At 43.4% G+C, this 11476-nt stretch overlaps 1 protein-coding gene across 4 annotated transcripts; it reads left to right on the top strand.

Moving 5' to 3' along the window:
* The first annotated feature begins 257 nt into the window (after positions 1–257).
* On the top strand, positions 258–10604 carry DEGS1 (delta 4-desaturase, sphingolipid 1). 4 transcript variants are annotated; one of them, XM_072647732.1, is made up of 5 exons: positions 258–275; positions 1085–1326; positions 5004–5045; positions 5163–5905; positions 10026–10604. In XM_072647732.1, the coding sequence occupies exons 2-5, from the start codon at positions 1245–1247 to the stop codon at positions 10170–10172; spliced, it is 1014 nt and encodes a 337-aa protein (XP_072503833.1). In that variant the 5' UTR covers positions 258–275; positions 1085–1244; the 3' UTR covers positions 10173–10604. The 4 variants fall into 4 exon arrangements, with proteins under 4 accessions (XP_072503833.1, XP_072503832.1, XP_072503831.1 ...); XM_072647731.1 differs by lacking the exon at positions 258–275 and adding an exon at positions 548–678; XM_072647730.1 differs by lacking the exons at positions 258–275; positions 5004–5045 and adding an exon at positions 548–678.
* The last annotated feature ends 872 nt before the right edge of the window (positions 10605–11476 follow it).

Genomic DNA, 11476 nt, shown 5'->3' with positions numbered 1-11476 from the left:
AGGGTTTTCGGAGAACTGCCCCTGTGGCTCAGTAAAATTTTAATGAAGAAACTACACCAAGGAAAAAAGGCGTGGGCAGCTGAGAGGCAGCAGCTAGTCACCCAGCTCCCATTAACATTCGTTCCCACCACTCCCCGCCAGCCCGGGCCCAGGTTCGGTCCCACCCACGGCTCTGCTGCACCAGCAGCGTGATCCAGTTCCACAGACGTGTCGGGAGGGCCCAGGAACCCCACAACCGTCCAGCGCGTTCCCCCACGCCGCGGGAAGCGCCACCCGTGAGTGCCCACAGAAGAAGGGCGGCACGCGGGGGGGAGGGGAGAAGCCTGCTTATTGACCAGCGCTTATTAGGCGCCTCCTGCGTGCCAGGCGCGGTGCTAGGGCAAAAGGCGCGCCCTTGGCTCGGCGCTGGACCACAGAGGCCAGGGCCCCCGCCCTTAACAAACCGGAGGAAATCGGGGCCGTGCCCTCCGCAAGCGGTGGGAGCCGGGGGCGCGAAGGGCGGCACGCCGCAGGGAGGGGCGGAGGGAGAGCTCCGATCGAGTTCGGACCCGGCCTCGGGCACCCCTCCCCCCTCCGCCCCGCCCCCCGCCTCGGCCCGCACCGGTTTCCTTATCTGTCCACTGGGGTAATAACGGCACCCACGTCCCCGGGGACGATCCTTAACGCGGTAAATACGAGGTAAGATGGGTGACTGTGGTCAGAAGGGATGTCGAGGCGGCGCTAGGGAAGAGGCAAAGGCCCGGAACGGAGAGTGGTCGCAGTCCAGGGGTCTGGCCCTTCCCGTTCGGCCGCAGCCCAGACTGGGGGTTTCCGCGGCCTCGTGGCGGGGGAGGGACGGGGCTGGGCCGGGAGGGGAGGAGCCCCAACTGGGGCGCCAGGGGGCGATAAAGAGGCGGGGCGGAGGCGAGGAGGGGCGGGGCCGAGCGGGAAGGTGGAAGGGGACAGGGTGGGAGGAGGGGCGGAGATGGGCGGGGCCGCGCGCTCTCCTCCCCGGGGAAGGCCTCAGCGCCCGCCAGTCAGCCCCGGACGCCGGCGCTGCGTGGCCGGGCTGGCGCCCCACCTCCGCGCCCCCTTCCTTTGCCAGGTCCTCATCCTCCGCCTCCGGGCGCCATCGGAGACGAGCCCGTCGGCTCGCCGGAGGTCCTGCGTCCGTCTCTGACCGGCTGACAGCCGGGGTTCGAGTGAGTGACGCGCAGGCGCGGGGGCAGCCCCTGCCGGGAGAGAGGCCGCGTGCCGCCGCCGCGATGGGAGCCCGAGTGTCGCGGCAGGACTTCGAATGGGTCTACACGGACCAGCCGCACGCAGACCGCCGCAAGGAGATCCTGGGTGAGAAGGCCAGCCGCCCCGGGCCCGTTATGTGGGAGCCCTCCCCGCCTGCGGAGCCTGGGCGGGGACGGAGACCGAGCTCTTCCCTCCGGGGCCGGGGCCCTCCCCCCGCCTTCCCACCGTTCGCATCCCGTCTGCCGGGGGGTGGGGGGAAGGGAAGGGGCGTCGTCCGGGACGTGCTCCCCGGCGCCCCCTCGGGCTCGGTTGAGAGGGGCGGGGGCTTGGATGAGCCTCCCTTCTCCATCCTTCTCCCCTCCCCCCGCTGCGGAGAGCGCGGGCCGGGAGGGAGGGGGCCCTGGCCGCGGGCTTCCTCCCCACGCCCCCCACATCCTCTTTCTTCCCGGCCTCGGAGTTTCGTGGTGAGGCCTGGGGGGGGAAATGACCAGCCTCGAAGCGGGCCCCGAGCCCGGCGGCCCGGCGCTGCCGCAGTGATGCGGACTTCGTGGGGTCAAAGGCAAGGTCCAGGCGGCCGCCCTCCTGCCGCGAGCAAGAGGGTGGGGCTTCCACCATCGATCGGCCGCAGATGGGCCGAGGTCGATGAATGGGCGCGCTCCCTCCCCGAGGGACCGTTCGCTCTGCTAGGACCTGAGCGTGGGCTAGTCTCCCCGGCATTTACTGCCCTGGTGCGCAGCTCTTAGTTAGTGAATGGCGGAGCCGGATGGTGTAGACCCCATCGCGGCCACTGCCTGCATCCGCAGAGGAAAGAATCTGGCACCCGGAGAAGTCAGGCAGGAAACATTTATTACGTGCCGGGCACTAGAGGTGCATGAACACTAGAGGTAGAAGATCTAGGGAGGGAGACGCTGGGCAAACCATTACGTGCCCAGCGATCTGTGCGAGATGAGTAGGAAATGCCCAAAGGAGAGAGAGCACTGGAATGAAGAAGGGTTAGGGGAGGCTTCCTGGGGACGAAGTCAACAGGAGTTGTGTTAAAACTGCTCTGAAGCACTGTGCTAATTCCAGAAAGAAGTGGGTAAGCTGTGGGCAAAACCCGCCCCGAAGCCCGTTCTGCTTTGGGCAGCACTCTCACTAGACCTCGCTTCACTCTCTACAGAGGCAGTGACACAGCTGGAACCGTGGCTATATTTGGAGGACTTCTATTCACATTCCACCTTGGCCACCGACTTAACATGCCATTTTGAGAAAGTCATTCCATTTCTCTGCATCTAAGTTTCCTCTGAGGTTCCTTCCAACTCTGAATCTTCAGTTGCTTCTGTGTGTGTTGGCTAGTGCTGGACATTTTGATATATAAAGTGTTTTTTGTCCAAGATTTTTTCCTGCAGTTAACCTGTATTAAAAAATTAACAGATAAGAAACTGAAATGGACAGTTTCTGTCCCTGACGATAGTTTTGTTTTTTTTACATAGCCTTTCCCTTCTATTTTACCACCAAGGAAGGCATATATCACATTTGGACCCTTAAGTGCCCCAGATCACTAAGAATCCTACTTGGGATTCTAGGTTTAGACTTGAGGGTTTTTCCCTCATTAAAAACAGTTTGGAGAGGATTTTAGACCCTCACTTGAGATGTATTTTGCATGTTTTTATGATATCTTCTGTTTTTATATCACCTTGTTCAATTAAATGAATGTATTAGGTTAAGCATCTATCAGTGTAAAAGCCATATAGGAGATAAATGCAACAAAGCTTCATAAACATGACTTTATGGATTTATTTGATTAAGAATTACTATCTTTTTATAAAAAGGATATTCCAGATATTAGGAATTGGCTGCCTGTTTGATATAACAGAGAACACATGTACAAGACATGTTTGTGGTCAAATAAAAATGAATAAGGCATTTACCCTCAAAGAACCTGAAGTGTAGCTAGGAGGATAAGACAGATACTTTTTAAAAATTGCATAAATTTAATAATACTAACAAAAGTGAACAATCAAAATAAGGAACTAGACAAAGCTGCAAAATCTAAGTTTTTTTCCTTGTCAAAATGTTGACTTAAATGTTCAACGTGTCTCAAACGGAACTCCTCTTAACACTCCTTTCCTTCCTCTATCATCTGCCATTTGTCTTAATTTTCTCTTTTTTTTTTGGCTTATGGTTAAAGTCCTCACTTCCCTCTCCCTAGCTCCGCTGTAACTAAGCAGTTGCCAGATTCTCCCCTCAGCTGAACCTCTGCAAAATTTCTAGATTCTCTCTCTACTCCTGACATGGGTTGGGTCTCATCACTTCTTGGCTGAGCTCTGCCAGATATTTCTTGTATAACCTTAAGCAAGTCACTTCAGCACTCCCAGTCTCAGCTTCTTCAACTGTCAAATTAAAGTGTTAAACCAAATGTGTTCTAAAGGTAGCCCTTCCAGTTCTAAATCTATGATCCTTTGACTATGGTATTAGCCTTCTGATCTCTCAGCTGTCAGCCTGTAGCTCTCCATTATGCTCAAATAGTATTTCTAATGTTCTGTTATGTTTGCCTGCCATGCTCAGAAAAAAAGAGCAAGTTTTTCCATCTGGGTTGTCTAGAACACTCTAAAAGACTTGTTTTATCAGAAAGTACCAGTCTCCTGAGATAACCCTCTTGACATCCCAAGACAAATACAGCCACTGCTTTCAGCCTTGAAGCAGTTTTCTTTTGTTGAGGTAATTGCTTCTGTGCGTAGAAGAGAATGCAGCATATCAGTATCACAAATGATAGGATGATCATTTAGAGCTAGAAGGGGCCTTAGAGGGCAGTAAGGCCATCCCTTCCACTCTAAAGTTGAAAGAATTTGCCCTAGGTAACACAGGTAGAATGCCACAGTCTTTGAATTCACTTCCTCTAACTCCATATCCATTGTACAGCTAGATCCAGATAATTGTAAATAATATTTTTCCAATAGTGGTTGAATATATTCTCCTTTGTACATTTTGGTGACTTAGAAGAAAAATGTGGACCTTATATGAGTAGGAGGTAACAATTAGCTAGGGTAGGGCTCAAGTGGAAATGTAGTTATAGGGGTACAGAGTCTGTTCTAGTCTTTACAGCTCTCATTTTTCTCATCTACAGAAGTTCTTTTACTACTAGTATACCCATCTTGAAATAGAGGTGGGCTTGTTTGTGTTTTTTGCTTGGTTGACTTTAAATATTTTTTTCAAAATTCACCACTTATATGTTGAGCACAGAAGACAAAAATCAAACAGATCAAATTACACTGTCATCCCAAAATCATAAGTAAGCACAGTTTTAGAATCAGAATTTTAGAGCTGCAAGTACTGTTAAGAATCAAAAATCTATTCCAATTCCATTCATTTTGCAGGTATGGAAATTAAGGTTCAGAGAATTTGATTGATTTGCTTAAAGTTGCATAGCCATTTAGTAGCAGAATTCCATGTGGTGAGAAGAGTACTGAGTCAGGAGAACCCTGGGTTCCAATCCTATCTCCAGCTGGCACTGCCCCAGTTTCCTCCTGTAACTCATTACCACTTTGCTTATAAGAGGCAGATATTTGAGACCTGTGTGACCCAGGGCAAGTCACTTAACCTCTACCTGCTGCAGTTTGAGATCTTGTAAATGGGGATAATAATAGCACTTACCTCCCAGTGTTGTGAGGATTACATGAAAAACATTTGGAAGGGCTTAAGCGCTACATAAATACTGGCTATAAGGATCAAGTAGTGTTAAGTATAATGAAGCACTACATAAGTGTCAGGCAGCATTTTATTTACCTCTGTTAATATTATAGAACAAAGACTCCCTGACACCAGGCCAGGCTGCGCACGCTGCGGTGAGTCTTAACGTTTGTTTGGAAAATTCAAATGTGAGACTTCATTTAGTTTGAAACACTGAACTGTTTTTAGTATGTATTCTCTTGTTCTTTACTTTTTTCTCCTTCTCTTCACAGCCAAGTATCCAGAAATAAAATCTTTGATGAAACCGAATTACAACTTGATCTGGATTGTGATTTTGATGGTTCTTGCACAGCTGATTGCATTTTACTTAGTAAAAGATTTGGACTGGAAATGGGTCATGTTCTGGGCTTACGCCTTTGGCAGCTGCATTAGTCATTCCATGACTTTAGCTATTCATGAGCTCTCTCATAACCTGGCATTTGGCAACTGCAGTCCTCTTTGGAACCGGTATTTTGGAATATTTGCAAATCTTCCTTTTGGCATTCCATACTCTGTTTCCTTCAAGAGGTACCACATGGATCATCATCGTTACCTAGGAGGGGATGGCATTGATGTGGATATTCCCACCAATTTTGAGGGCTGGTTTTTCTGTACCCGTTTTAGAAAATTTGTGTGGGTTATTCTTCAGCCCCTCATTTATGCTGTTCGACCAATGTGCATCAACCCCAAGCCAATTACTTATTTAGAAGTTTTCAATCTGTTGACTCAGTTGAGTTTTGACGTTTTTATTTACTATTTTTTTGGAATCAAATCTCTTGTGTACGTGTTTGCAGGTTCAGTACTTGGCCTGGGTTTGCACCCAATTTCTGGACATTTCATAGCTGAGCATTACATGTTTCTGAAAGGACATGAAACTTTTTCTTATTATGGACCTCTTAACTTAATAACCTTCAATGTAGGTTATCATAATGAGCATCATGACTTTCCCAACATTCCTGGAAAGAACCTTCCATTGGTAAGTTTTTTCTCATTTGTTAAGGCGGTTTGTTTCTGTATGGAACTAGGAGCATTTGGAATGATTACTCCTGATTTACCTAATTTGTACAGGAATAGTGTCAAGTAGGTTTTTATAATTTTAGCTACTTATTTTAAGAAAACCCCAAATTGTATATGATAAGAACCCACTTCAGTAAGGTCAGTAAAGAATAAATTTCTGTCTTTTCAGTTTGGTTTATTTAATTGCTACATCTTTAGCTTTGGTTCACAACTAAAATAGAAAAAAGCCTTTGCCACTATAGCAAGAGAGTACTCTCAATGAGATTTAAAGAGGAATTCTTTGGTAAGACACATCAGTTTTCCTGAACAATTGTGAAAAGCCAGCATTTCCCATTCTTAAAGTACTAACAGTATATAGACCTTTAGAGAGACCAACTTGGTCTCATAAGCTTGAGAACTGGAAGTGATCATGGAGCCCAGCTCCCTTCTTTTACAGATAAAGAGACTGAGGCTCATAAGTAAAGTGACTTGCCCATGGTTTTTGTTTTGCCCTTTGACTTGAAGAGGACCAATGATAACTTGATTCTTTGTGTGAATTGTATTTGAGTGAAGCAGAGTTGCACAAATTGACTTGCTTAAAATCACACAGCTAGTAAATAGGCTGCAATCTGAACCCTCATGCCTTTGGCTCCCAATTTGACTAGCTCTTTTTCCCACTGCACCACAGTGCCTCTCCTCTCCTGGTATCTTGTGGCCAGAGGTGATTGAGAAATTCCTAGGCTCCACTAATCTTAACCACCTCTAATTAGAGATAAGGCAGTTGGAGGAACTCTGAGAGCTGTTTTTATTATGGATTTAAATATAACCCGAGCCAAAAGCTTTGAGATCTGAGCCCTCCAGGCAAAATTCCAGAAACTGCCCCCTAACCGAAAGGAAATACCTGTAGATTAGAAATATTTAGAGCATCTAAAGAATCTATTCTGTATGCCAAACTTTCTTGGGGAAGACTGTAAAAGTCTGGATTAGCAAATTTTAATTCACTTTACCAAACTCTTTACTCCCTATTCGACCTCTTTTTACAAAGAACAGGGTCCTGTCCTACGTAATTGGGCTCCCTGGAAGCAACTTAAATATTTGTCTCCATTTGATAGGATCTAGCACATTTCTCTTTTCTCTCCAGAGTGATTGATTTTCCTCCCAATAGATTTCCTTGCTTTGAAGACATAGATGAGTAGTTACGACAATTTTTTTGTTTCGTTTTTAAAGCCAAGGGACTTTACCATTGGTAAAATCTTAAAACAGCCTAACAGTTGTGGTGTAATCTAAAACCATTATGCAGCTAATCTTTCGTTATGGCCATGTGCAAGTCTGAATAGCAAATGTGTGCTGCCATTCTGTCAGCTTTGTACTTTTGTTTCCTCTTCCTTAATGGGTGAAATGAATTCTTTTTTTTTCTTTATGGTTCACCTGGAAAAACTCAACACATTTTGAATTGAAAGTTTCTGAGAGATATCACTTTTTTTGTAATCTATAGACCTTGTATATTGTGAAAACTTGATCTAGTTTAGGTAGGATTTTGATCAGTGTTAATTGTCCCCAAATGCAGTGATACAAGAATTCCTCATTTTCTCCTTTGCCCTGCCTTCTCTCTCCTAATTAAAGTGTCTGACTTCCCAGGAATTTTCTGATCTTCCCCAAAGTAAGCGAAGTCATCTGTGGCTCTATGGATAGAGTGATGGCCTAGAGCCAGGAGAACCTGATTTCAGATATGATCCTGGGCAAGTAAAGTAACTTCTGTTTGCCTCATCTGAAAAATGAGGGCCATAGTAGTATCTGCCTCCAAGGGTTGTTGTGAGGATCAAATGAGAAAATATTTGTAAGGCATTTAGCACAATGCCTCGCACATAGTATTATGTAAATTTAGCTATTATTGTTATTGGCTCTCCTGGACTAGTTGTACCTAGCATTTATCTCATTTGAATTAGAAAAGAAGAAACAGTTTTATAGAGTTGAGTTAAAAGACTTGTTCATGGTCATGTGACTACTAAGACCAGGATCTTAGTCTTAGCCCATTTTTTAAAAAGTATTGTGAAAAGAGCACTGAGCTTGAAGATAGGAAATGGGGCTCAGTAATAATTTTAATTTACTGTTTTGGCTTATTATAATTTAAAATTTTCTAGATGTTTTGAGAATTGTTTTATAAAATGTTAGGTCACTCACATTTGAAACTCAATTTAGGGGCTAAAATTAAGCATTAGAAAGAGTAACATTTCACTACCTTTTGCAAGCCTACATCACATAATCAAAATTTTGCTATTCTATTCCTGCATTCCTAGGGAATTTCAGACTATAAATCCTATATTCTATCTTTATGTTTTTTATTCTCAGTTCTTTTCATGAACAATTGGAAATCACCTTAATCATATTTGTTTATACTTAATTTCAGAATTATGTGATTTGAAGATTTTGAATTTATTCAGGATTAATGTAGGGACTATTTTCTTTCTGTCCCCAGGTACCTTGCACATAGAATGTGCTTAATACATTTCTAATAAGTCTTTCATCAACAAACATTTATTGTGAGTTTACTAGGTTCTGTGCTAATTGCTGGGGATACAAAGAAAACAAAGCAAAAACATGGTCCCTACCCTCAAGAAACTTACATTCTAAAGGAAGAGACAATGTGCTGTTAACTGTTCATACAAGATATCTGTGTTGTAAATGGATGTAATCTCTGGGGGAAGGCACTTTGGGCAAAGGGAACTCTAAGTGTGACCTTTTGATCAGGTTAAATCACTGCATTTCTCAATGCCTGGCTAACTTACTCTTAAGAGTGATGGTTCTCAAAGTGTAGTCACTGTAGTCAAAGTAGTAGATCACTGGATCCTTGAGTCCCTTCCAGAGGGGTCCATGAGTTCAACACAATTTTCATAACAATATGACATTTCCATTTATTTTAATTAGTTTTTACATATTATTAAATTTTAATAAATATTCTAAACTCTGATAAACATAAACCACATTAACAAAAGCTCTTTAAAGGTCCTCAGTGATTTCAAAAGGATAAAGGATCCTGAGACCTTGAACACTATTGCTCTAAGACTCTAAGCTGCTTCCTTGCTTCCCAAAGGAAAGGTCATTTCTGTTCCACCTTTGTAGAAAAAATTTAATAGGATTTTTGGATATTTGGGAAAATAAAATTGAAGCAGGAGCCTTATGAAGGGTGTTTGAAAGACCTTAGTAGTGCCTAAAGTTGTGCCTTGGGGGGTATGTATTAATTTTCCAACCACCTACCAGGAAGTATTGTAAATAAAAATAAACATTTACATTATGATATTTCTTTTCCATATAATTTATTGTCCCTATCTTATTGAGTTTCCTTGGTGCACCTTTTATTTGCTTTGTTGTTTATTTGTGGATCTGCGTCTAATTCTTGAAAATTGAAATTATAGTAAATAGTCCAGTAGTCAAACTTCCTTCATCCTATTCAGTCTCATGAGTTTTCAAATTAACCACAAGAGATATTTATTAAGGCCTAGGATGTGAAAGGCGCTATGCTAAGGATACAAAAGTAAAATGAAAAATAGCCCATTGTTCCCTTAATGTTGAACCAGGTATGGCAGGGGTCTGGGTTAGATCTATATCTGCAAAAACTTGTAATGAAATTACTGAAAATGATTGTTCATCTTCTAAGAAAAGGCATTCAAAACTTCAGAAACTCCAGGCTTGACCATTGCTCAGTTTCTTCTTTTTTTCTTCTGGGTGCTTACTAGTAACTTAATTTGAAGTCATAGTACTAATTCTAGACTTGGTAACTAACTAACTAGTTTTTGGTGCCACTCACCACTCCCCAGCATTCCTCCCATTTTACTAGAGAGGCTGTCAGAGTCTTTCTGGACAGATTTACTATTGTAATGCAAACTACTTTGAATTTAGCTTTGTGTTCTGAAGTTAACCTTAGCTTTGAGACAGTCTAGCCTGTCCTATAATGCATCTGAGCCTTTGATCCCTAAAATAAGGGAAAACATTTAAAAATTTTGATCAAGACCTATTAATCATACAAAGTGTTGGTACTATATATAATGCCTTTTTAAAAATATATATATATATGTGTTGTTTTGTTTTGTTTTTTACTGCAGGTGAAAAAAATAGCAGCAGAATATTATGACAACTTGCCCCAGTACAACTCCTGGATAAGAGTGCTCTATGATTTTGTGATGGATGATTCTATCAGTCCCTATTCTAGAGTGAAGAGACATCTAAAGGGAGAAGTGAAACAGGATTAATACTCCAAACAAAGGAAAATTCTTCATAGTAGCTTTGAAAATGGCTTAAACATGTACATATTATTTCCCATTATATTTATATTTTGAATTATTAAACTTAAGACTAAGGAGATTTAGAAGTTGTCCATGTATAGTTTCCAAGTAGGCATTTTCAAGACTCTAATATGATTTTAGCTAATTATCATGCTTCTCCTGTCTAATTTTCATCTGTGATCTGTTTAAAACCATGATTCAACTTGATTTTATGCTATTACATGTAGTTTTTTAAACTGTTTAGCAGTGTTAACATTTTAGGGGAAGCATTTTGTAAAAATACTTTTAAGAAGCTCCATTTCTATTAACTCACTGCCGATTTTGTTCAATCTGTTTGCAGGGTATGGTCGTTACAAAGTTGAGCTTAAACACATATATAATAAACTGGATTATTAATCACTCCTATTTCTTCATTTCTTGCTTTTACATTGCTCAGTAAAGGGGTGGGATAAGGGACTAAAATCACAGCTTACTGAGTCACAAATAATAGTAATTGGAATTTTAGGAATACTAAAAGAGAGGTCCTTTGTGGAAGAAAAAAGCAGATCAAAAGTAGTTCCAATGTATGTTTTGGTAAATCAGTGTCTTTGAAAGACTTAGGGCTCTGCTAATTGCTGGGGATGGAAGCTCAATTCCATGTGGACACTCTCGGGCGGGTAAAGGTGGGAACTTCTAAATCTTAGAGTTCTCACGAGACCCCCTAGGAAACGACTGGGAATCGAGGTGAACCGAGCTATCTCGTGTATTTCCACCTCTTCCCGTGATGGGAGAAAGCTCTCCCCGCCCTCGAGATTGTCCTGGATCTGGGCACACCTAACAGGCACGGTATTCAGATGCAAACTATGCGGCTGGAGAACTTAAGTAGGATCAGGAAAGCCTGAAAGCTCTCTTGGGCAGAGGGGCCACGTGTGAGGACAACAAGGCTCCGCTTTTCCTCTCTCCTCTCTCCCCTCCCCCTCTTTCCCCACTTATACTTCTACTTCCAATCTCTTATTGTAAGATCTTTGCCTCCTTGGGAGATTCTTCGCTCCCTCCTAAGGAAGAATTCCCCTGCACTTGTAACTAGACCCTGAAATAAAGCTCAACCCTTGTTCGACTCTGGAACGTCCTTTCTCTCATACGAGCATCCGGTTTGGCCAACCGAAGACCTCCGATAGAGGTAAGGGAAGACTCGGGTAGCCCTCAGGCCTCTAGGCCTGGCAGCTAATCTTTATTTTTATGTTTGTGTTAAGGTGACATTCATCCATCAGTAAATATTAAGCACCTACTAT

Source organism: Notamacropus eugenii, chromosome 2, assembly GCF_028372415.1.
Source record: "Notamacropus eugenii isolate mMacEug1 chromosome 2, mMacEug1.pri_v2, whole genome shotgun sequence".
NCBI lineage: Eukaryota > Metazoa > Chordata > Mammalia > Diprotodontia > Macropodidae > Notamacropus > Notamacropus eugenii.
The sequence above is the reverse complement of the archived record's forward strand: the minus strand, read 5'-3'. Positions and strand labels throughout refer to the sequence as shown.

Bases quoted from the DNA above. Each gene is read 5' to 3' on its own strand.
- DEGS1 (XM_072647732.1), top strand. From the start codon at position 1,245: ATGGGAGCCCGAGTGTCGCGGCAGGACTTCGAATGGGTCTACACGGAC. The intron at 1,327-5,003 runs GTGAGAAGGCCA...TTAATATTATAG, and splicing joins CCGCCGCAAGGAGATCCTGG to AACAAAGACTCCCTGACACC. The intron at 5,046-5,162 runs GTGAGTCTTAAC...TTCTCTTCACAG, and splicing joins GCCAGGCTGCGCACGCTGCG to CCAAGTATCCAGAAATAAAA.